Genomic DNA, 25,566 nt, shown 5'->3' with positions numbered 1-25,566 from the left:
CACACACACACCTCCAGATCTTAAGGTATCACAGCTTTAATAAAGATGGTTTCTGCATGACAACAGGCTGTAAATATGAACCGTGTTATCAAAGTGAACAGAGGAAATATTGATTTTCCTACCTCGATAACGCACACACATAGACAAAGCCATCTCACCAGAAAACCTCTCTACCAGCCTCTATCCTCCATTGATCAGTGTTTTATCATACGGCAGCTCGCCCCAGCCTCCCGTCCTGTCTCACCTCTGTCTGCCCGGCTCCCCGGCCGCCCTGATCAGGTTGTCATGACGCGAGCCCCAGGAGATGCTGCGAAGGAGCCCCAGAGCCGGATCCGAGCCGGGGCTGTCCCCGTCTCCTGCCCCTCCCAGCAGCGAGTCCCAGCCCCAGCGAGCCCACTGCAGTGGAGACAGAGCCTGCCACGCACTCACTGCCATGGCTGCCGGTGGGCTGCGACTCTCCGCACTACGATGCTGCTGCCGCCTAGTTAGACTCTCTCTGCTACTGCTGCTGTATGGCAGGTAGACGACCAACAGATCACACCTCCCCTCTCCTCTCCTCTGCTCTGCTCTCCTCCCCTCTCCTCTCCTTTCCTCTCCTCCTCTCCTCTCCTTTCCTCTCCTCCTCTCTCCTCTCCTTTCCTCTCCTCTCCTCTCCTCTCCTTTCCTCTCCTCTCCTCTCCTCTCCTTTCCTCGTCTCTCCTCTCCTCTCCTTTCCTCTCCTCTCCTCTCCTCTCCTCTCCTCTCCTCTCCTCTCCTCTCCTCGTCTCTCCTCTGCTCTCCTCTCCTCTCCTCTCCTCTCCTCCACAGTCTGAGACTCAGCCCTCTGTTTCTGATCCACAATCTAGGCCCTCCAACGTGGCACCTTTTACATCAGCAGCGTGATCAGTGCGTCTCCTCTCCTCCTCCCCAACAGGAGCTGATGCCTCCCAATCTAAATGAGACGGGCTGCAGAAGACCACCGCCTCTCCTGCATACTGTACACCCTCCCTCTCTCTCTCAGCTCCTCCCTCCCCTCTCTCTCTTCCTCCTGAGCATCTTTGCTGTAAGAACACGTCATAGAAGTCTACCAGATAATCCTGCTCTGATAAAGCGTTCTCATTATTTGTACGTGATGAGAGCGGCCACGATATATGGAATAACCAATGAATCCTTTGGGTGAATTTTCCAACCAAAACGTCAACATTTAACTGTTGCAGTTTATTAAACGTCATCATCATGTTGAAAAGGTATAGGTATATTTTATTTTTATGTTGGTCTAAAAAAGGAGCCATTTCATCCAAAGAAAATATCTGCAGAATAATCATTTACAAACAGAGTAGTAAGTTGAAGCTCTGCAGATAAATAAGGAAAATGACATCTTGAGTCTTGTATCTATATTTGCTGATATCTCTTCCCAGGGTCGTGTCCAGCAGGGTGGCATGGGCCCCCCTTGGATTCTAATTGGCCACCCCTGATGCCACCCCTAAATCCAAATCTATGATTGACTATTTGCCTAATCAGAGGCGGGACTTAAGTACATATTATCAACTATTCTACTTCAACTATTCTGGCTGTTTTCAACACCTAAACTTTTGCTCTTCAAACCCAAGAAATGTTCACAAACGCGCTGAAACTGAACAAAAATATAGTTTGTTAACTACTGAATATTATATCACTGCATGCAGGATAACAAAGTCTATTGCAATGACTATGAAACTGCAGGAAAATCTTTGATGCACAGATATGAAAATGCCATCACTGTTGATAAGCAAACCTCTAAAAGCACTAAATAAATACAAGAGGATAGAAAACATCAGAGTCTATACACAGGATTGATCCAGCCAATCTAAAGGGATCCAGCTCGAGGCGCTGCTGAAGCCATTCTGCAGACTGTAGGGGTCCACACACACACACACACACACACACACACACACACACACACACACACACACACACACACACACACACACACACACACACACACACACACACACACACACACACACACACACACACACACACACACACACACACACACACACACACACACACACACACACACACACACACACACACACACACACACACACACACACACACACGGATCAAATAAAGGCCTGTAGCATGAAACACATAAAAACACCCTGCATCAATATCTGCAGCAGAGCACAGATATTGGAGTCTATAAAGGGGGCTGGTATTAAAAGTCTTTAGTCGTCATATAAAAATGTATTCTCTATCTCTGGGGTCACATTGAGGCAGAGATCAATGTTCCTCTGAGGGAAGAATAAAACAGGAGGACGCTTCCTCCTACTACACAAACGCTTCATTTTTTGAAAAGCTCCGTTTCCCCCCCGATTGTGAGATTTTTAAAACCAGACAGCACATGGCCGGAGCTGTCCTCTCTGTGAGGGACCAGTGAGTCCCAGCAGGATCAGACTGGTCTGACTGGAGATCCATCTGGATCAGGCGCTGATGGTCTGACAGGCAGTGACACGAACATGGAGAGTGTGTTAAGATTGAAAAGGCAAAATGAGCAAACAGCACACAAGGACGCTACTAGGAGAGAGAGAGAGGGGAGAGAGCGGAGAGAAAGAGAGAGAGGGGGGAGAGAGAGGGAGAGAGAGGAGAGAGAGCGAGAGAGAGAGAGAGAGAGGAGAGAAAGAGAGAGAGGGGAGAGAGGGAGGGAGAGAGAGGAGAGAGAGAGAGGAGAGAAAGAGAGGAGAGAAAGAGAGAGAGAGAGAGAGGAGAGAAAGAGAGAGAGGGGAGAGAGGGAGGGAGAGAGAGGAGAGAGAGAGGAGAGAAAGAGAGGAGAGAAAGAGAGAGAGAGAGAGAGAGGAGAGAAAGAGAGAGAGGGGGGAGAGGGAGGGAGAGAGAGGAGAGAGAGAGAGAGAGACAGAGAGAGAGACAGAGAGAGAGAGAAAGAGAAAGAGAAAGAGAGAGAGAGAGAGACAGAGAGAGAGAGAGAGGAGAGAGAGAGAGAGAGAGGAGAGAAAGAGAAAGAGAAAGAGAAAGAGAGAGAGACAGAGAGAGAGAGAGAGAGGAGAGAGAGAGAAAGAGAAAGAGAAAGAGAAAGAGAAAGAGAAAGAGAAAGAGAGAAGAGAGGAGAGAAAGAGAGAGAGAGAGAGAGTGTATGGAAACAACATGCAGTAAAGGAGCCACAGGTCGGCTATCGGCGCCCCGTCATAATTGGATAATTGTTGTAATTGATTCTGTCGTGATCGCTGCTTGTCAGGCTGATTTATGTATTTATGAGTAGTTTTGTTTTCATTAGTTATTTGATGCAAAGGGAGCGGAGGTAGAAGAAGTATATTGTTGATACTTTACATTTCTGTGTAACACTGAACAACAAACTGTTTGTGAATCATTTGAGAATTAATCTATGTTGTTTTATATTTAAGGACTTCAAGTTTTGGTTCAATGCCTTCCAACACTAACAGGATGCTTCACAAATGCTGAAGTTTTAGTGTCTCAGGGAGTGAGACTTTATTCATATTTAGTCTGTAGTTTCCTGCCATGTTCTGTGATGCATTTCTTATTTTTCTCTCGTTCGGTTTTTTGCTTCTTATCTGTTTTATTTTCAGTGTGGTGTAAGCCTGCGTGGGCTGCAGGGTGACCTTTTAGTGCACGACACACTGAGAAAAACAAACTACTACTACTACTGTTACTATATGCAATCTTTACAGAAATAAAACCATGAAGACTCATTTATGACAGAATCTTCTTCCTGCAGATTTGTTTTAAAAACGGATTCTTCAACAGCAGACGGGGAACAATGAGGCAATCAGGGCTCATTTCAGCACCCCGTTAATGGCCCTGCAGAGGATGTGTTTTTCATGTGACTGCAAACACTGTGTTGCTATGGTAACTGGAGGTTGCTCCCGCCATATGTTCCGCTACGATAAAGGAGAGAGGGGGGGGGGGAGGGGGGGCTGTGTGCACACAGTCCAACACAAACACACAACTGAGGCTTTCCTCAACAACAAGGTGAAATGTGATGCAAGGAAACAAGAGGAGAAATGTTTAAGGTTCATGATGCAACATCTGCTGCATCAGCATCCTCCTGCTCGCTGCACATCAAAGGGTTCAAATAAAAAGCAAACGGCGTTGGTGTCTGAATATTCTGCTCCTTCATCCCTCCAAAAGATGAGAATAACTGACATCTAAACAAACAGCTTCCTCTGACATATGAAAGTGGTTTTATTTTACACATTAAAAGGGATTGCAAAAAATACTATGGGCAGATTTTCATGTAACCTGGATACAGACAAAACCTAGAAAGAGGAGAATCAGCGTGCGGGCGAGCATGTCAGGATACGGGGGCGAATAGAAACAAAGAGAGCAGCGGTTATCAGCAGCGTCTCGCAGGCTGAGACGAGCTGCCTGGAGACAGAGACTCTGCAGCGTGAGGCAGAGAGACGCTGCGTTTCAGACAGCCAGACGTGTCTGTGTGCTCTCAGCCAAATCCAACACACGCTCTCTGTCTCTGCAGCTTCCACAGGGCTGGAGGGAGAGACGCCGATTGAAACCCCCGGGCTGCACCGACATGTAAACCAAACACCGCCTTACCGCTCCTTTCTGAATGTTTAAAATACAAGAAATGTCAAAGTATTTACTGCAAATAAAGGCAATGTGTCGTCTTTTCTTTTGCAAAAACAAATGCTTCATTTGATGTCACTAATGAAGATCGACAAGGAGGCGACTGTGATTGGGTAAAAAGGCGATGGGGAGGGATGAATGGAGGGATGAATGGAGGGATGAATGGAGGCAGGCTGCAGGTCTCTAAGCAGCTGTGTGAGTAGCCTCAGTGGTGTTTGATGCTGCGTGTTTCCCTCCATCTTTTCCTCGTTTTTAAACCCTCTCTGTGTGGACACGACTCCCCTTTTCCCACCTACAGTGTCACTCCTCCTTTACCTTTAATCCTTCTCCTACCACTCATCCTTCCCTTCATCATCCCCTCTTCATCCAGCGCTCACTGATTTGTGATCTTCTGTTTGCATCGTGTGCATTTCAGAATCAGAATCAGAATCAGATTTATTGTCCAGGTATGCTCACACACACAAGGAATTTAACTTTGGTGAACTGTGCTCTCTTATGTACAGGTACAACATTAAATATCAACAATAAACAGAATAAGAAAAGACTAATATTTACATAAACATGAAACAGTGCAGTGGTGAATAGTGCAAAAGATGCTGAAGTAACATGATAAGTAAAATTAAGTTATGTGACAGATGGGTCAATTAAAATGTCAATTACAGTATTTACATGTGTGTGTATATTGATAATTTAAATTAAATAATATATATATACATATATTTATATTCACAATGACAGTTGGTTTAAGAGGCTACAGCATTTCAGTCAGACAAAAAGGTAAAACAACAGAGGCTTAGTTTTTGCTTTTTGTCGACATAAAGTTAGGTCATTTAGCAGCTCAGTTCTAAATCTGTCACATGTTTTGCTTTACCAGAAGTCAGTCGCAAAACAAGGTTTATTTTAACACCTTTTTTCACAGGAATCCTTGAGTTTGGATGTAGATATTTTACATATAATAGATAGATTTATTATGTGTCTTGTATGGAAAGAAGGAAGAACATTAAACCCAATGAGTGTTAATAAAAAAAGGAGATACTTTGTGTTGCTCTGTGTTCAGTGAAATAGATGAAAGCGACCAACAGAGGGAGCTCCTGCACTTTGCTCCATCTGATGAATTATGATGAAGCGTTACATCATACACACTGTACATGCTGAGAAATACCACAAAAGCCCATTTTCATTTTACGAGAGCAGCTCCAGTTTTACACAGGGAGTGATGAGGTGAGCAGGGGAGAGACTTGGAGAGGCGCGGAATGAGAAAACAAGAGTCTGTACTCTGCATATGATTCCTCAACCTCAGGACTCTGCACCTTCTGCAGGTCAGACAAACAGGCCGTGCACGAGGAGCGTTTGTGTCGAGGAGCAGATGTCCAGACTGATGTCAACTTCAATCGTTCACAAAGCCGTACGGACTCAAAACAAAAGGAGCCACTGAGGACCAGAAGAGTGTCAGACTGAGATAATCTCCACCTCATGGAGCCTAATCTGAGACTCTGACTGTCAGCAGATGGCACATTAAACAACAACAGGTCGGGTCTGGGAGTCAGAGCTGCAGAAAGGAAGGGGGGTTAAAATATCAGAGGTTTAGACGCTGCAGGAGAGACATGAGGAGGAGAATCCAGAAACACAATCTGGACTCAAATTTGGGATTTAATCATTAGAAAAAAGAGGCAAAATCCCCTTCAGCATGAACGTTGATTCATTTCTAAACATTTTAAACTTCCAGATCAGAGCCCTGCAGTGTTTTTTGAGTTCTTTAAACAGGAAGTGAACTAATAATCAATAGTTTTTTAAATTATTTTGACAGGAAGTAAACTCAGTAAAAGCCTCATTGGTAACAGTTTGGATGGTGGCCGCTATGCTTCTACTCCTGCACACCTGTATGTATCAAAGAGGCAAAGTCAGACATCCAGTGACTACGCTCTGTACTTTGCATTATGGTTACAATATCAGATTTTAAAACTTTGATATGATTAACCAAAAAGGATGCCGCGGCGACAAAACTTAAGTCCCAGTGACCCGAGATTAGGTCATGTTTTGTATTTTATTATCCAAAAGTTGAAGAGAAACTCCTGCACTCTGTCAACATCTGAACAAATACTTTGGCAACAAAAAATAGTACCAATTATTTTGTGCAATTGAGACAGTTTGCAGGAGATTGTTTGCAATTATTCATGGATTCATTCCTCTCATATGCATCTGTCTTATGACAGATTTGGTACATGTTGATGTTAACGATCAGAATATAATCCAAGTCTGGAACATTTGGACGGCCATAGACGATGTTTTCATAAAGTTCTACAGAAATCTGAGCCCAGACTTTAAGAGAGCTTTACTGTATGATGCTCTAAATCATTCATCTGTACATCACACTCCCTCTCACACTCACTCCCTTTCCCTTCTCCCTCCCCAGGATCCTTGTTTCCCTTGTGCAGTAGTGTGTCTGAGATATAAATAAAACACAGCAAAGTGGAGCACTCTCGCTCCGTCTCGCTCCCTCTCTGACTCTAACTCTTTCTGTCCCTCGTCTCCCCAGAGTTATCTTCTTCCACCGCCCCACACAGCTTCTATGTTCTATTTCCACACCGTCACCAGCTTCCTGCTCCCAGCGCGCCCGTCGCGTCCTCCTTCACGGTGGAACAAAACATCACCCCACACCGTCCTCCCAGCGGCCCCCTACTGAGGCACTCGTTTACCTAATCCAGGTTCCCCTGAAGCGCTGTGATGTACTGTACTGTAGACGTGGCACACTGACGCACACGTGTCTGTGCACATGCGCCGATTATCTCATCCTTATTTACATCACAAAAGAAAACAACAACAAAGATGATGTGCTCAGTGTGCTGCCTTTTTTCAGAGGCTTTGATAGTAAACAGTATCGAGAAGTGAGGAGTCATCGTCTCCCAGAGGTGGGCTTTGTACGACAACATGTCAACAATACAGGATCATAGACACCATGAAAACACTCACAGGTGATTGCATTCTGCATAATAAACCCCCCTGCACCCACAGTGAACATTTATGTTGCATGCAAGGTCAGTTTAAAGCCATAAATACAAAAAAAAACTTCCAATAACGGCAAAGAAAGAAGCAGTCTGAGCCGCTCTCCAGACAAAACAAAGAGCTTTTCTTTGTTTCTGCAACACGCTGAACCAACGAGCATGCAGGTGAAAAACCAACTCACATGTGTTCTTGAGAGGGACAGGGGGTCTCTCCTTGCTCCATGGACTCGTTGGCCCCCATCCTCGGCTATCTCTGCCACCCCCCCCTCCTTTCCCCCCCACCCCCCTTGCCTGCTGCTGCTGCTCTCCAGCCACCCTCCACATCCACCTGCTCCTCCTCCTCTAAAAAAAAAAACAACAACACCACCTTCTCCTCTCCCTCTGTTCCTGGGCAGCCCGTGTGTCAGAGGAAGGCGAGCAGCAGCGGCAGCGGTGGCGGAGCTTTTCTGTGCTGCAGTGCAGAGGATGAGCGACTCTCTGCTCGCATCAGAGGCAGAGCGGAGGATGATTTAGAGCTCCTGACTTTAAGCGCTGCATCCCTCAGATACTCCTGCTGCTCATGTGATGATTAAATGATGCAACACGGAGAGAGGATACAAAAAAAAAATCTCCAAAAGCAAAGATGTCACATCGGAAATAATCCAAAAACAAATGGGATGGAAGAATAATCCTGCTTTTCTTGCCGTCTTTGCACGCGTGTGTGAGGTTCCTCCCCTCTCTGTTTGGTCGCTGATATTGCTGCTCCCGCTGCCTCCTCCCCCCTCTCTCTCTCCTCCACTCTCTCTCCCCTGACTCCAGCCTCCTGCGCCTTTAAAAAGACAAGCAGCCCTTTTTTCTCGCGACCATGCAGGGGAGCCAAACAAAAGCAGACCTTCTGAAAACCTCAATATTTAACAGGCTGATTTTCTTCTTCCCACACTCACTCACTTTCTCCCTCCCTCACAAAGAAAAACATCCTTCTCTCTCTCTCTCTCTTCCTTTTTCCTGCCTGCTTCCCCCTCTCTCACCCAGCGAGGCGCACAGGGAAAATGTCATGTTTCTGCCTCCTTTTCACACAATGGGAGCTTCCAGCACTGAGCGTGGCCAACCAGAGTGATGCCCGAGGTAAACAATAGACTCTGGGAAACTATGTGTGCATTATTCAACTCTGACCCTCTTACTAAATCGTCTTCCATTCAAGCAACTCCAACAGGAGCTCCGTACTCACTAAACAGGCACTTTGAGACCAAAAACTCACACATGACATAAAGAAACCTGTTTTAATGATAACAGCTTAAAACATAATCATAACAAATTGTCTTAAAGGCTTTATATGTGATGTTTCACACTTAAATATAAATCAAGTATCTCCTCTGAAAATAACTCTGTGAGTCATGACTGTCTACAATGGGTGTAACACCCGAGTCCCACTGTCTGTGATGTTTTCAGAGTTTTCAGAGTCCTATCTTCACTTTGTTTACATCGCCCGGACGGCCGGCTGACTCCTCCCCTCGTGTATAAAAGTTGTTTAATTGAGGGACTAGAGAAAAGAAGAATAACATACTGTACTCACTGCTTAACTGTGTTTCTAGATCACGCTCATTTCAGGTAAATTTACATGCAGTGTGAAGATATGAGCATAATAAAGATCGCTAGCATTAGCATGCTAACACAACAATGCAGCGCGAATTGTTTTGGTTTCATGCTGGTGCTCAAGGGCGACATCTGCTGGATCAAAAAAATATAAAGCCTTTAGGGGTGCAATTTAGAAAGATAATTTTAGAATTAATCATTTTTTTATTGCTCTTGTTTAGAGCGTTGCCGAATTTATGTTTGAAATTTGTATTTTGGTCCTTAAACTGTAAATATGAATGTTTGAAGCCTGAGTGTCGTCCCCCGTCTGTTCCTGCAGGGGGCGCTGGAGTCCCATCGATGGCGGTCTCCATGCTGGAAATCCTGTCTCAGTCTAACTTTCAGTCAACCTAACGACAGGCTGAGAGCTGGAGCTGAGGCGGGTTTTAAACCTCCTGACAAACCGTTACACCGCGCCCACCTGTCAATCAGGTCAGCTACACGCCTTATTGTGAATAACTCTTATCCTTCATCAAATCAAAACTGATGAGTCATCAAAACATTCACCCCCCGTACAGTGTGTGTCCATCGAGACATGAGCTAATCACACCTATTTGGTTTTTTGAACCAGGCTGTAAACATGTTCATCTCTGCTGTAAAAACAGGCTTTTTAGAATGGGTGTGTATGTGACTTCCTGTGCTTCTGCAGCCAGCCTCTAGTGGACACTCCAGGAACTGCAGGATTTTGCACTTCTGCATCTGCTTCATTTTCCAACACTGGAGGTTGCTGCTTGATTTTGGTACACTGATAGTGAGCTAATTAAATGAGGCCCTTAAGAGCTTTAAAAAAAACATCTGGAGTGTTTATTTCTTTTGTAATCTCTGTCTACTAAAGTTAATAGTCTACTTTTATAGATTCTGTCGCCCCGTGTCTCTTTTCGGTTTGGGGAGTAATTGAAAAAAAAATCAAATCAAGTCAAATCATCATCCAGACGTGTCACTCTCAGCGATGTAGACACAGACATATTCTTTCTGACACACATTTCTAAATGAATCCAGCCTCTGTTGGATCCCCGGGCATCAGCAGGGATGTTGCTGCTGATCTAATTTACTGGCACTCTCATCAAACCTTGACTTGCCTCAAAGACCGTATAAGAGCAGTAATCCCATTCAGCCTCGCCCACGTGTGACACAGAGAATACGTCCCTCGGGGTTGGCCGTATAGGAGGAGAGACCAGTTCTACAAATGTTCCATTGATCGTCTGGGAAGCGATGGGAAAGCGAGGCATTGGAAATATGAGAAGGATAAATCTATTGTACGCTCCATGGGAAAGTGAGGGAAACGAGGGCTCGGCACAATGGCAGGACGAGCCCGCGGCGCTCGCATTCACACAGATTCACAGGGTTCAGGTGTCCGACCCCCCGCCTGAAGACCTGAGAAGTGAAAAGACTGAATGAAACAATAAAACACAAACCCAGAGTCTGTGTCCCACCTGAGAATGAGAGTGTTTTCATGTAAACACAGAGTCCATTAACTGATGAACATCTATGTGGGTCTAGTCTCAGATGAACGAGCTGGTCGATGTTTCCCAGCCCAAGGGGACAAGTCAACATGCATCCCACTCATGGACCCCCCCGCTAAAGCAAAGAAATATTGATTTTAAACGCCGTGCAGACCCTCATTTCTAGTTCAAAGAGGAATCTAGGGCAGCAGAGAATGTGTATGTGAACTTCCTATTGTATTGAATGACTGAACTAAACATGCTCCCTGTGTTAAAGAGTCTGGCTTTGCACTCTGCTTTCAGCTGTAGACTGAAGAAAATGGAAGGAATCAAATATTTAACAAACGCATGCACTGGAAGATATGGCTGTGGCAGTTTACTTAAAGATTCATAACGCAGCCCGCGAGGAATCAGGGTCACTGACTACCATCGAAGATGTGAAGCCCGCAAGACAGAGGACGTCCTTTTTTTATTCTCGGCTGCTTTCTGTTTTTCTTTTTCTTTAAATCGAGTTATCACTTTGGGCTTTGGTGATGATGTCTAATTACATCCAATAAAACACATTGAACTGAAAAGTGATGTGTTTTAAGCAGATTGTGATGTAGTGAAGAATAAGTGGATCCAAGCAGAAACCTCCAGTGTTGGAAAATGAAGCTGAGGCTGAAGTGTAAAATCCTGCAGTTCCTGGAGTGTCCACTAGAGGCTGGCTGCAGAAGCACAGGAAGTCACATACACACCCATTCTAAAAAGCCTGTTTTTACAGCAGAGATTAACATGTTTACAGCCTGGTTCAAAAAACCAAATAGGTGTGATTAGCTCATGTCTCGATGGACACACACTGTACGGGGGTGAATGTTTTGATGACTCATCAGTTTTGATTTGATGAAGGATAAGAGTTATTCACAATAAGGCGTGTAGCTGACCTGATTGACAGGTGGGCGCGGTGTAACGGTTTGTCAGGAGGTTTAAAACCCGCCTCAGCTCCAGCTCTCAGCCTCTCGTTAGGTTGACTGAAAGTTAGACTGAGACAGCATTTCCAGCATGGAGACCGCCATCGATGGGACTCCAGCGCCCCCTGCAGGAACAGACGGGGGACGTCACCCAGGCAGTAAAAAATCCACCTTTACGTACCTCTGAAATGTAAAAAAACTAGAATGCACTGTTTAGCTCCAGTTGTTTGTTACAGCCGTTATAGTTTTACTTCCAGCGTCTAACAGGACGGCAACTTGTCAACAAAAGGGAAATAGAAATCTTTGCAAGTGTTGAAGGGAAATGTGGGTTATGATTGCACAGTAAGACTGCATCATGCTCCAAATCAAGAAAATCAAACCATATGATCCTTAATGTTGGCATATAATAAACTAAGCAAAAAAAAAGGCAACAACAAGAATTTTGTGGAAGGACCAAAGAAAGGGAGGAGTCATTAAATGTGCAGACTTTGTGGCTGACAGCAGCATCTCATCCAAACCCAAGGGGAAGAGTTTTTGACGAAAAAAAAAAATTCATTATTCACTGCTAACATTCATTCCTGAAGCTAATGGGAATGATAATCCAATCTCAGTCATTGCAATAAAACATTAAAATGTTGTTTCCATACTTTGCTGCTCTGCTCTCATTCACAATCACTAGTGGGATCCATTTCCTGAGGCTGTGTCTGCGAAAACCAGCTTTCCTTTTGTCTTCATTTACAGAATATCTTCCTGCAGAATATATTAAAACTTAATTGCATTTCATCTTCTTTTTTTTAATTTCAAGTGAAAGCCAAACATCAATCTATGGAATCTCCAGTCAAAGACCCTGACCCAATAAATCAATAAAAGTCAGAAACACCTCAGGAAGGACAAAAGATTTGACTCACATCCTTTTTTAAAGCCGTACTTAACACCACATATCAAAGACGACATACTGACCATGCAGTATAGGCGATGTGTTTCGCTGATCCGGCTTGATGAGAGTCCGGGGCTTTGTTTCTCATATGCCAAGAAAACGCTGCATTGCTGCCGTAAACAAATCACTCATGAGGTGTCTATGAAACAGACCTCATCTATTTGCAAATACAGAGAAAAACAACAATTGCAACATATTTAATTCAGTGGCTTTCTCTCTGTAGGAGACATATTGGTGCAGCACAATCACAACAACAGCATTGATGCACAAACACCAGCATGCACACTTTCTCATCGTAAAAGGAATTGAAACTACTAACTCATCATATCCATACACCTGTTGGTTTGACCTGATAACTGCTCTCATATCTGACAAACGGAGGGGCGTCCAACCGGGCCGTGTGGGGGGTCACCTTAAAAGCGCCTACCTTCTCTGGTCCAAACAAATCCAGAGCATTCAGGAGCAGAATCTAAAGTTAGAAGGAGGACATACTGGCTGCTGCATTGTTGTCAGAGAAGCCAGCACTTCAACATGTTTCCTTAATGATCAGATAGTAAGATACCTTTATCATCTCACTCTCTACACAGCTCACTGATTGGACCTCTAATTGTAAATAAATCATTGAAATAAGCACAACAGAATCTGAGACTGCAGTGTTGTGATTTGGACGGTGTGAAGCCCCCAACCTTCAGCGAGGTGATCTGGCACTACTGCTCCCCGACAACGCCCCTGATGCACAGCCACTCGGACTGTGTCATACCTACAACCACCGCCGTCCTCATACATGCACGGTCTGCTCCGACCTCCACCTCAGCGGCAAGGAAGTGTGGACAACAGGAACGAGAGGAATAAAAAGAAGAAATCCTTTCTGCATATTATCCCATCTCCCCCCCATCTCATTGTTCTTAACAATGAGTAAGGTCTTTTACCTGCTCTTTGTAAAGCGCAAAGATTGATTGTGATGTGTGAGTCAAAAAGCATAGCAGGGTCAAGTTTAAAGCGAGTAAACAAAGGTTGATGCATGTTGGTAATAATGAGAGCTTGTGTGTGTCTGGTGTTTTTCTCTTAAACCTGCAGAACTCAGACAGCAGAGTGCAGACGCAGGCAGTACAACATGAGCGCTGCTCCCTCTGCTGGTTGAACATCACACTGCACTGTGAAAGTGGCTGAGTCATTCCCTCTTTAAAAGTCAAGTCTTTCTAGTAAATTGCAAAGCCGAGAAGGGGACTCCAGGGGAATATAAAGTGTGAAGACGGAGGAGGAGAATGTGCCGATGACAAAATAATGATGAACATTTACGTGTAATCAGCTCCGGAGTTATGAATGAAAATCATTGTGTTCATACCAGATCTGTGGTGCTACACACTCAGCTTAAAACAACACTAATTCAAACACTTCAATTATTCAGGAGGCTTTAAAGGGGCAGACTATTTTTATTGAGCTCTGCTTCATCCTGAAATGTTTGTGAATATTTCATTTTCTATATCCACCGTTAACAAGCCACAATTATACAGTATACATTTGAGTTTCCATGACCACACTATGTTCATACATTAACTAATCCTGCGTCCTACATCTTCATGTGGTCGACGTTCATGGCACAGTTAATCTGTAATTTTATGAGTCGGTTAGAGGGGCTGCTGAAATAGCAGAAGAGAGATTCTCTGGATTTCATCGAGAAAAGCTTAAGTCGTGCTCTATATGAAGAATCAGTATATGACGAGCACCGCTGACAACTTAACCTTAGAAGAAGTGAGAAGTTCAAGGAAGTTTGAATTTGTACCTACGGGTACAAATGTAGAAACACAACCTACCCTAACTGGTACATAACAACTCGACTGGAGCGATGTGTAAACACATGCGGCACAGGGACAACTGGTGCTGTTAGCAATGCTAACGTTAGCCACACTCAGCAAACCAATCTGACTACGTTTACCTGCAGGTATTTGGGGTATTTGGTTTTTGGTCAATGTTTAGCCTTTTAAAAATACATTTTGCTAAATTGTGACGGTTGTGTTTTCTCACCTTTACACTACTCGACTAGTCAGAGGCTACATTCTGGTTGAACCAAAATTGAATGCATCCCCGGTCACTACGATGGTTGATTGTCAACCTGGATGGAAGACAAAAAGACTCCAGGTCTCATTTGTACCGAGTGCAATTAATATATTAAACAACAATTAGCCATTTGTTGCTCTTTTTTGCACTTGTGTTGCACATTTGCACACCGCCACTTTGCACTTTAATGACTTGGTAGGAATTCCCATTTTGGTACGAGCTCTTGACTGATTTTATTACAATGTTTTATTTGGTTTTTATATTTTTCTGGGTTGTCTGATTTTTTTAATTCCTTTTTTGTTTATGTTTTACGGTGATGTTGTCCTTGTGTTTCTTGTCTTCTGTGTGCTCCTGCTGCAACGCAAGTTTCCCCTTGTTGGACAATAAAGAATCTGAATCTGAATCTGGACAGAAACATAAAAAAAGTGTCACCACCCTTTCAGCCAAATATGGACACTCCAAAAACCAAGATGGCAATGGCCAAAATGCCAAATTCAAGGCATTTAAAGAGGTTTTCAAACCAATATGTGCCGTTACTGTGACTTTATCCTCTTGTTTTAAACAGTTTTTGAGTCAAGCTCTCTGTGAGGAACAGGATAAGTATAAATAACTAACCATTAAAGTTCAAACAAGGTCACAATATGGATAACTGAGCTCCGAGACTAAACATCTAAAAGGTATGTCAGTGTGCCAGATGTCCATTTAATGCCCTAATTTGACTGATCTGGGGTTGAAAGGATAAGGACATGACATACTTGTCGTCAAGCAGGCTAAAGAGACTAGTGTCAGCGCTGGTCAAATCTACTGTGATGTCTGACAAACCAAGCAGAGCAAATGCATGAAAGCCAAATTTGCCCCACATTCATAAGACATTTTAAACAACAAGTTCAAGCTTCAGTCAGGCGGAGGTTGTGTTCATACCTTAAAGGGGGGTTGAAGGGTGCAGAGGCAGGGAGGTGGTCCTCACCCTGGTCAGCAGGAGGTAGAGGAGGAGATGCAGGAGCTGGAGGAGGAGATGCAGGATCAGGAGGAGGAGGAGGAGGGAAAGTGGGGGATGCAGGTGGGGTTGGTAGAGAGTCGAAGGTGAGCCTCTCCGGGGGTGTGGGAGGAGGAGTGGGGAACTCTGTGATGTCGTGAAGGTGAGACGGGAAGGCAGGCAGGATGCAGGATTCTGAGGTCGGAGGTGGGGCCGAGGCAGCGGCACGGTCACCTTTCTCTGCCTGCTCAACGAGGGGGGGCCTGCAGGGGGGGGGAGGGGGAACGCAAAAACATCAACAAACAGACAAGAACAAGAACACCAACAACACCTACTCCGAGTGAGCGAGCGAGGAAGCCGTGACTAAAAACTTACCCCAAAGCAGAGAAAGACGCAGCGCTCTGCAGTGACTTAAAGAATAAAAAGTTCACTCCCACCATCCTAGGAAGGCTTTCTCATTTAAATCACTCAAAACTGAAAAAGAAACCGCTCTCATCTCATAGTCCATGTTTCCCCTGACTGCTCTACTTCTTACTCTGCGGTGAAGAAGAAGCCCGGTCTGTCTGAGGGTGTCTGGCTCTGTCATCAGTGGCCACCTGGTGGAGTGGATTTGGCCCTGATCCAGACCTCCTTCTTATCAGGAGTGGTAGGCTCTTCTAATCTGACAGGCAAAGCGATGGACGCCCATGCAGCTGTTCCCCCATTTGGGGCATGCCTTCTGTTTAGCTCTAAAAATACCCCGGGAGGCAGCTTTACAACACCTCCATCAACTGAAGTTTATTCACCAAACTCCAGCAAACATGCAAAGCACATTTAGAAAACATAAGAACAGGTGTGTCTGTATTAGGGGTTAGAAAAAAATATCATCATCTTGAGTCGAGTGATACACTAATTAAATTGATGGATATTTTAACATAAAAGATGCAATCGCTGTTAAAAGATTTCCCTGCCAACTTGACTCACAGCGTCACTACTTCATGACGGCACTAATGACATAAATGAAGGCGACGTTAGCAGAAGAAAATTGGCTGAAGAAGAAGTTTGCAGTAGGATGAAAGAAAAATAAGACTACAACGGGATAAAAGACAAAAAAACAAGAAGAAGACAGCGGATAACGTCGAATAGCGGTAAAAAGAAATGAAGTGTGATAAGAGGTGAAACTGACACCAGACTGCAGTGAATAAATACATGAATCCTGCACTTTACCTTTTTTAAGGACATTTTGTATTCTTCAGTTTGTCAGATTTTATGATGCATCATTAAATGAATGTGTTGCAGGAAAAGTGATCGAAGAATTGCTGTAACGTGATATTGTCAGACCTGAAAATATGGAAACTAGGTATTTGAACGACTAGCCGCCTAAACAGTCAGATGTTGTTGTTATCGACACCAAAATCCTGATATTTGACTGAGAGCTGACCAATCCATGTTTTTTTTAAAAGAAAGATGGAGGTTTTAAGTCTGTAGCTGCACTTTCCAAATACTCCTCCAGCTTGTTTCAGGCTGAAAGTGTGCTCTGTTATTCCCTGTCTCTCTCTCTCTCTCTCTCTCTCTCTCTCTCTCTCTCTCTCTCTCTCTCTCTCTCTCTCTCTCTCTCTCTCTCTCTCTCTCTCTCTCTCTCTCTCTCTCTCTCTCTCTCTCTCTCTCTCTCCTCTCTCTCTCCCTCTCCCTCTCCCTCTCCCTCTCCCTCTCCCTCTCCCTCTCCCTCTCCCTCTCCCTCTCCCTCTCCCTCTCCCTCCCCCTCCCCCTCCCTCTCCCTCTCCCTCTCCCTCTCCCTCTCGCTTAATAACTTTTAATGAGGGTGTGTGTGCTTTTCTTAAGGGCGTAGCAAGCTACAGTTTACTTTACATCCAAACGCTCTTCTGGCTTCTTTCATTCCACTTTAACACTGAAGACTTTTCTTATCAGTGAAGAATGGCTGCATGACCAAAGAAGCATGCATAGAAGTCGATACATGAATTTCTATTTGGTTGCATTACAAAATCCTCGGGCAGGCTGCAGCTATGCATCCGTCAGCATCTGCGTCCGACTTGGCACATGCAGCCTGGAAATAGAAACAACCGAGTCACGGCACAAAGTGTCATAAGACTCGGACGCTGCCTCCAAAGATGGACGCGTAAAGCAACAGAGCTGATAAGAGAGAAGGAAGTCAGGCTGTTAAGAGAGGTGAGGCCAATCTGCAGAAAATGAGATTAACCTGGACACTGGAGGCCGTGAGGAGCTTTTAATGTGGAGTGAATGTTAGTTGATCCGCTCAGGTTGTCAACAGCTGGAGTTTCCCCTAATTCTTCTGAATGTGAAGCGTATGATACGAGCACATTTGCTCCTTTTTTTAGCCACACATGTAGTCGCATCAGTGCAGTCATGAACACCTGGAGGCGGCCCCAGGACACATGTTTTTTTTACTGTTTTGCAGCAGCGTGCAGAGCGTTACTGAACATCACCTCATCAGCACTTTCTGAGAAAAACTAGTCGAGATTTTTGCATTTAAGTTCAGGGGCTACTTGGTCATAAATTTCCATCAAAGTCCAGAAAAAAACTGACTTCCCCCCCCACTTTCATGACTGAGAATGAAATAAACATCAGTGACTTTGCCTGTTTCTGTGCGCGCACATTTAGTGTAATCTCCGGGAAACAGCTGGACACGGACGATGTAAAAGTCCAGGCAGAGTGTTGGATGATAAACAGCGTCATAAACAAAACCAGCTGAAGGTTCAGAGAAAGTGATTTTTTTTAAAAAGGGACTGTTCCTCTCCTGCCGCCAGCAGCTACCTCATACTACACACACACACACACACACACACACACACACTCGAGACAGAACACATTGTAAAGATCACAAACACATCCCACACAAAATATACAACGCGTCTCTTCTGCCACTACCGATTTTTTAATAATTATTTGAAGGGCGTCTGGTGTGGTTGAACGAACAACCGGCATGAGATTATTCACTTTGCTTACGGCAGCAAAGTCATATGAACCTACAGTTGCTATGGCAACCGGTCTATTTACAGTACAATGTGGGCTATAGCACATCCTGGTTCCTTCTTTCACTCGGAAAACATGGATAAGAAAAAAAAAAACAAGACATGACATGATTAGCTCAAGACTCACAGGCGTCCCCTGAAGTGTTTCATGAGTACATTTCTTATTTTGCAAGAATTCTATAACATCTCCCCTGAAGTTTAAGGTATTGACAAATGTTTAATATTCATATTGCTGGCAGCTAGGCAAAGATAGGAGCGGTAAAAGGACGATTCAGTTTGGACCTATAATAAGTAATCCGGCAGATGTGACTGCAGATTTATATGAAGGATTTTAAAGTTAGACATGTTCAGATCAGAGTATCAGTGGGGACAATATGTCAAACCTCTAATACACTCATGTGTCTCTAGTCTGTCTAAAACCCCCCAATGATGAGGAAAGTCCATCCTCTCCATCTTTAGCCTGCTCCACTTTTCAGAAAATGTGTGCTCAAACAGGCAAACGGAGATTTTCCCGTCATGACATCACAAAGGGCAGTAGCCCCTCCCCCAGGTGGGTGACACTCCCACAGCTAGGTGTTTGTTCTGCCCTCTGAGTCTGCCTTCTCACCGTAAACAATAGGACATGGAGCGAGAAAGCACCGAGCACACCCAAGCCCTTCCAGAGAGGGGGCGTGGTCAGACACAGCTCATTTACATATTTAAAGGTACAGACACAGAAACAGCCTGTTCTGAGCAGGGCTGAAATAGAGGGGTTTACAGACATGATCAAATACAGGATCAGAGTGGATTTAGTTGCTCCTCATATTTTGACAGACCTGACAAAGCTTATATTTTTACAAATACAAATCTGCATCATGATGTTATTCCGTCAAACTAAAATCCTGTTTCTTGCAAGTAAATCACAAGACAATCATTTTTTTGGGCTCATACAGCTTAAGTGAGCCAGAGTGTGTAACTATTAACTACAGTTAAACAGAGACTCATAAGAAAAGGTAAAGAGACATAAACATCGCACAGGACAGGGAGTCTGAGCTGGTAGCGTTTTGACGCTTACTGCTGGCTAGCTTCAACTGAAATACAGAGAAATCGGCATTAGTTCCCAGAGGCATATGTTGTCATCAGACCATGATGGTAGATGATTGCCGATGGTTTTTGGGATTGATTATAATGGAATAGCATCTATCAGTATTCCCGACAAAAAGCTTAAACTGGTGGCTGAGTGGTCAGTTTGCCCGCCCAATGTACAGAGGCTGTAGTCCTGGAATTGGGCGGCCTGAGTTCAAATCCGGATACTTTCCAGCATGTCATTCCCCTCTCCTGACTTCTCAGGAAGATCCACCGGCTTCCTCAAAGGTGGGATCTCTTTCTCCCAAAGGTGGGATCTCGCATGTCATTCCCCTCTCTCTCTCTGATTTACAACTCTATCCTCTGTCCTATCTCCCCAGAAAGATAGTACAAAAGTGATAGCACAAAAGCCCCCCAAAAAAAGCTTAAAATCTAATTTTGGTGCCATTTATTTATTTAGACATTTAAATGTTTTCTGAGTCTACCACATTCTTAAAGGTGCACATACTCATTTTGTCACAATGATTCAATAAAAACAAATGTTTAACAAAAAAAAGGAAGTCATAGTGATCATTCCTTTTAAAAGTCTGACATGCCAGCAGGTTGTTCTAAACACTCACAGACAGTAGTTTGTCATTAGCTGTACCTCTACAAAGACGTCTTGCCAACCGTCAATCAGGCAGCTTCCTCCTCAGGTGGGAGGAGGAGACCACAACATGCTCTAACCTGTAACATTTTTCTAACATTCAACATTCATTTCGCAACTATTACTGTCTTTCGTTTTCCTCCCTCTCCTGCTCGGCCGTCTAAATACTTGTCCCTCCAGTCCGCCCGTCCGTCCGGTGAGGTCAGCAGAGCGTAATCAGCACCAGTTACCTACTGACCATCTGCTGCATCCACCTGGAAGGACTTAAACACCTCCCTACTCCAGATAAAAAAAAAAAAATAGGGCAGCTACTTCTCGGCAACTCACCGAGATTAGAGACGAGAAGAAGATGAAATCCATCACACAGCAGTCAGAATGAACTCCAGCGAGAGATAGAAATAACCTCCTCTCGAGTCAATAACTGCACGTCCCGGCTCACACACACTCACACACACACCCGCAGCACATGCTCGAGTGTTTCCCTGAACTCTGGCTTTTGTTCCACTCTGTCTGCTCTGCGCCGATGACTTCAGTGGGGCCGAGCGCCGCCTGCCCAAATTCCTCCCACTCACAGGCTTCAGTTCACAAAGCCGCTCAGACGGAGCAGGACTGACAGCTAGGACGGCCTCTTGGAGGGGGGGCGGGGAGTAAAGTAAAAAACACATGTACACACACTTTCACATACACACTGACCCACATGTGGTCCACTCTAACCCCCGCCACGCCGAGTATTCATGTGTAACTTTATCTACAGATGAAACCTATAGTGGAATAACTACGGACCCCCCCCCTCCTCCCCTCCCCTCCTCTGCAGTCTGTCCCTCACAGCAGTCATGGCAACATGTGTTGTGACTGACAGGCGGCAAGTGCTCCTGCGGCATGTGGGGCGGCTCCTGGGCGAGCAGCAGACAGCAGGACGCAGTGACAAAAACAAATGATAAAAGCTTGGAGTGAAGAAATGAGAAGCAGTGATTTCATTTAACCACGTAATCGACTATCACATGTTTAAAGACATAAAATCCCCTCACAGTAAATGTAAAGTTGTTCCCTAAGAGGATGATGTACATAAAGCAGAGATGGGGAGTGATCATTCACAAAGGAAGTCAGAAAGACTTCAGGGGTGACAGTAAACCCGGCATTGCACTATGCTGGGTTTACATACAAACAGGAAGCAGCAACAGCTGTCAGGTTTATTTTTTGGGTCTTTATTTAAGAGATAGGACAGTGGATAGAGTCAGAAATGGGGGGGGGGGGGGGGAGTGGGCAACGACATGCAGGAAAGGAGCCACAGGTCAGATTTGAACCTGGGCCGCCTGCTTGGAAGACTACAGCTTCCACACATGGGACGCGCGCACTAACCACTGTGCCACCAACGCCCCAAGAAGAATTGTATTTTTTAACATCTAGAAGGAGCTGTTCCATCTCGTCTGAACGTCGTCATGGAGACGATTTGTGGACTCTTCTTACAGTTCAGTCTGAACGTCTTCAAAGTGAGACAATGTGAGCTGAGAATGTTTGAAGTGCTCGACCATGTTTCTTGATCGGTGATGTGGATCGGCGTCGTCAGTCCGATATCCGATACTTAAATGATGTCGATATTTGAACCGATACATGTCTAACAGAAATGTCCCTCAGGGGGGCACCTTTCATACGTTTCAGCACCATTTCCACTTTTAGAAGTTCAATCAGTCCTTCTTCTACCAGAGTTGTTTTAACACTAAACTATCTGTCTGTCCACTCGAGGACAGGGTGTGTGTACTATCACCACCTCTGAGAGAAAGCTCGTCCAGCTGGAGCTGTTAAAGGACTTAAATAAACACTGAATTCCCACACAGACGTCAAAATGAGCTACACTCAGGAGTTTAAACTTTCTAAAGGGTTCATCTCTACCATTACACCAACCAGTACAAATCTAACAGACTCCTTCTCGTTCGTCCGCTAAGACACCGTTTAACCACTACAGACAGGAACAACCGCCCGGACGCCCTCGAGGAGCCTGAGAGCCGAACAAAGCCACCAACAGGACTCTCCTGAGCGCGTGGAAATCCATTTGAATGTGTGACAGGCAGAGCTGCTGAGACGTAAAGCTCATGTCCCAACGGGGAAATATAGTCACTGAAATATAAAGAGGAACGAAAATGCTCGGAGGGTTTAAAATAAAAAGAAAAATAATACTGTGTTCCTGTGTGAAAACCAGTCAGCTACGTCATGACTCATAACTAGCCTCTGTTGTTCTTAAGGCTAAAAGGCTTTAATCCTGAGATTGTAGGAGACCTGTTTTCTTTAATCCAGACTGTGACTGAAGGAGATCAGCACCTTGGCAGGCTTAAAGGGAAACATGACTTAACAGTGAATTTTTATGTTTCACTGGAGACTGCTGACTGTCTCAGCTCTCATTTCTTATTTTTACATATTAAAGGGGAGAAAAATCCACTTGTGTTGTTGAACATATATCTGGGTAACCTGAGAGTCTACTGACCCACAACATGTGAAATAAACCCATCCAGTCCTTTGTTTGTGGTCTGCATAAGTCTTACAACACAGAGAAAAATGCTCTGTTTCAAATGTGCTCCCCTTGTGATGTCACAGTGGGATTCTGGAAAAAAAAAAATCCCCTCCCCTCGCCTGGTATCTCCACCCATGGACTCCACCCCCAGCCTAGAGTAAAACTTTTGTACAGGTCCGCCATTTTTATTCTCTCTACAGAGGAGTGATGTCTACGGGGAAAACTCAGGGGGGGGTCATTGCATTTAAAGAGACACACACACCAAAACGGAGCGTTCTGAGAGAGCTGGTTTCTACAGGGTCACAAACCTCCTCTGGTGCTTGATTCATGTTATATTTTGACCAAAGCACAGCACAGATGTTTCATTTAGACCACAGGGGGACTGTTTGAAAAGGTGGAGGAGGGGACTGTTTGAAAAGGTGGAGGAGGAGGATGATATGTCCTCTTTAAACGAAAAACAAACAAAAAAGACTCACCCGCTGTCCTGTAGCGCCTCAGCGAGATCCTGTAATATGTCGGTCCCTGCAGACTCCTCGGTTGGATCTTCCAAGTTGGGCTCCTCAGGTGGGATCTCCGCAGGTTTGTCCTCTGGCTCCTCTGTCAGACCCGGCTCTTGGTGCTCTGCTGTGCTCTTTATTGGTTCTGGTTCTTCATTTTTTATTGGCTCTGACAATGTTGCTGTGCTTTCTGTTGGCTCGAAGGACTCAGCTGTTTCTTGCGCTGGTTCTAGAGAAGGTACCGGCTCTCTTTCTGGTTCCTGAAGCTCCTCTTGAGGCTCTTCCTCTTTGTCGATTTGTTCTGAGAGCTCTACTGTATTTGTTTCTTGTTGGAGCTCTACTGTATTTGTTTCTTGTTGGAGCTCTACTGTATTTGTGCTCTGTGTTTGTTCTGAAAGCTCTTCTGCTTTCTCAATCGGTCCTGAGAGCTCTACCGACTCTGCATCCTCTGGGAACTCTTCTGTTGTGCTCTGTGTTGGTTCTGGAAACTCGACTTTCTCGACGAGCTCTACTGGCTCTGTTCCTACTGGGAGAGTTTCTTCTGTGCTCTGTTTTGGTTCTTGGCAGTCCTTTGGTTCCTCCTTGGTTTGTTCAGAGAGCTCTACTTTCTCTGTTTCTTTCGGGAGCTCTACTTGTGTGCTCCGTCTTGGTTCTAGGAGCTCTGATGTCTTTTTCAAAGGCTCAGGAAGATCCACCGGCTTCTTCAAAGGGGGGATCTCTGTGGTCTTGTTTAGAGGCTCAGGAAGATCCACCGGCTTCTTCAAAGGGGGGATCTCTGTGGTCTTGTTTAGAGGCTCAGGAAGATCCACCGGCTTCTTCAAAGGGGGGATCTCTGTGGTCTTGTTTAGAGGCTCAGGAAGATCCACCGGCTTCTTCAAAGGGGGGATCTCTGTGGTCTTGTTTAGAGGCTCAGGAAGATCCACCGGCTTCCTCAAAGGGGGGATCTCTGTGGTCTTGTTTAAAGGCTCAGGAAGATCCACCGGCTTCTTCAAAGGGGGGATCTCTGTGGTCTTGTTTAGAGGCTCAGGAAGATCCACCGGCTTCCTCAAAGGGGGGATCTCTTTCTCCGGAGGTGGGCTCTCCTCGTGCCTCAGAGGTGCGTCTATCTCCTCACTCGGAGTGAGAAACTCTTGAGGGGACTCCAGAGACGGGAAGCGTCTGGAAAAACAATGGAAGAGAAGAAGGGGGTTTGGTTGGAGGATTGGTTGTTAGGTTTACGACACATGCACAAGGAATGACTGACAAATGTGTGTGTTTGTGTTGGTCCGGCGGCTTGTGTCCCCAGTGAAGTGTCAGAGCATGTGTTAGTGTGTGTGTGTGTGTGTGTGTGTGTGTGTGTGTGTGTAGTTTCATTGTGTCGCGCAGGGTGAGAAAAGGATCATTCTTGCCCTGGAGAGCAGGGACGATGTCACAGCTGATGTCACCCTTTGAGAATAAAGAGCTGCTTTTTAACCTCCGCTATAGGCTTCAACAGGCGCAGTCATCTGACTCGACACAAAGTGCAGCTCTGTGTGTATCATTTATATTCTTTGTCCCACAGCTCTCTGTAATGAAACCGCTGCAAACAAATCCTGAACATGCTGATACCGGAAGGCTAAACTGCAGCAACACATGAATGCATAAAAACTAATAAATATGCTAAATATGAAATATTAAAACCTGTGGAAACACCTTCATAAATCAGAATTCTTTAGTAGCTTCTGTCTGTTATCATTTGAAACTCATGTATACATACAGCTGAACATGTGGCTCTGTTTCTGTGACATACCTGAGCAGATGATATGTGACAGCATGCTAACATGTTGACCTACGCTGACCTTTTACACACATGTACACACAAATAAAACATGGTTCTAACCCCCTGACGTCTCATGTCTGGTCTCTAATATTTAGTGTTGAAGAAGATGTAAAGGTGTGTTGTATGAGGTACTTCTTAATGATGAGTGTATTACTTAATAGAAGATGCTGGTGGTCAGTATGGTCCATGTTTGGAGGAGTCATCCCGAGTGCAAACACACATAAGCTAAGCTATTTAGCACCTAGCTTCACTAAGAACAGGAGCTTTGAGCTAAACTTATAACAACAAATTAAAGATCCCATATTCTCCTCATGTTCACCTTTCATGTTGTCAGAATGAAGAAGAAGAATGTTGACTTGCAGCTCAAAAACCTCCTGATTTATCTGACATTGGCATCAGTGAAAAACTGCCTGAAACAGTCTGTTTCAGCTGCTGTCTCTTGAAGGCCCCGCCCCCCTCCCCCCTCCCCATGTGCCCACTTTCCTCTCGCCTCCATAAGACGATGATCTT

General features: G+C 44.8%; 1 protein-coding gene across 18 annotated transcripts in view; it reads right to left on the bottom strand.

The window, feature by feature from the left end:
- The window catches only part of LOC132975140 (mucin-12-like), a 54,734-nt gene that overhangs the window by 24,112 nt on the left and 5,056 nt on the right, over positions 1 to 25,566 (bottom strand). For 17 of the 18 annotated variants that reach the window (XM_061039460.1, XM_061039469.1, XM_061039471.1 and 14 more), the window contains exons 2-3: positions 23,238 to 24,416; positions 15,500 to 15,817 (exon numbers count right to left, since the gene is read on the bottom strand). In XM_061039460.1, coding sequence (XP_060895443.1) covers positions 15,500 to 15,817; positions 23,238 to 24,416 — 1,497 coding nt within the window. The remainder of the gene's footprint in view (positions 1 to 15,499; positions 15,818 to 23,237; positions 24,417 to 25,566) is intronic. The other variant, XM_061039477.1, reaches the window with a different exon arrangement.

This window comes from Labrus mixtus, chromosome 6 (genome assembly GCF_963584025.1).
Source record: "Labrus mixtus chromosome 6, fLabMix1.1, whole genome shotgun sequence".
NCBI classification, from domain to species: Eukaryota; Metazoa; Chordata; class Actinopteri; order Labriformes; family Labridae; genus Labrus; species Labrus mixtus.
Note: the sequence above shows the minus strand (reverse complement) of the source record. Positions and strands in the feature narration are given on the sequence as shown.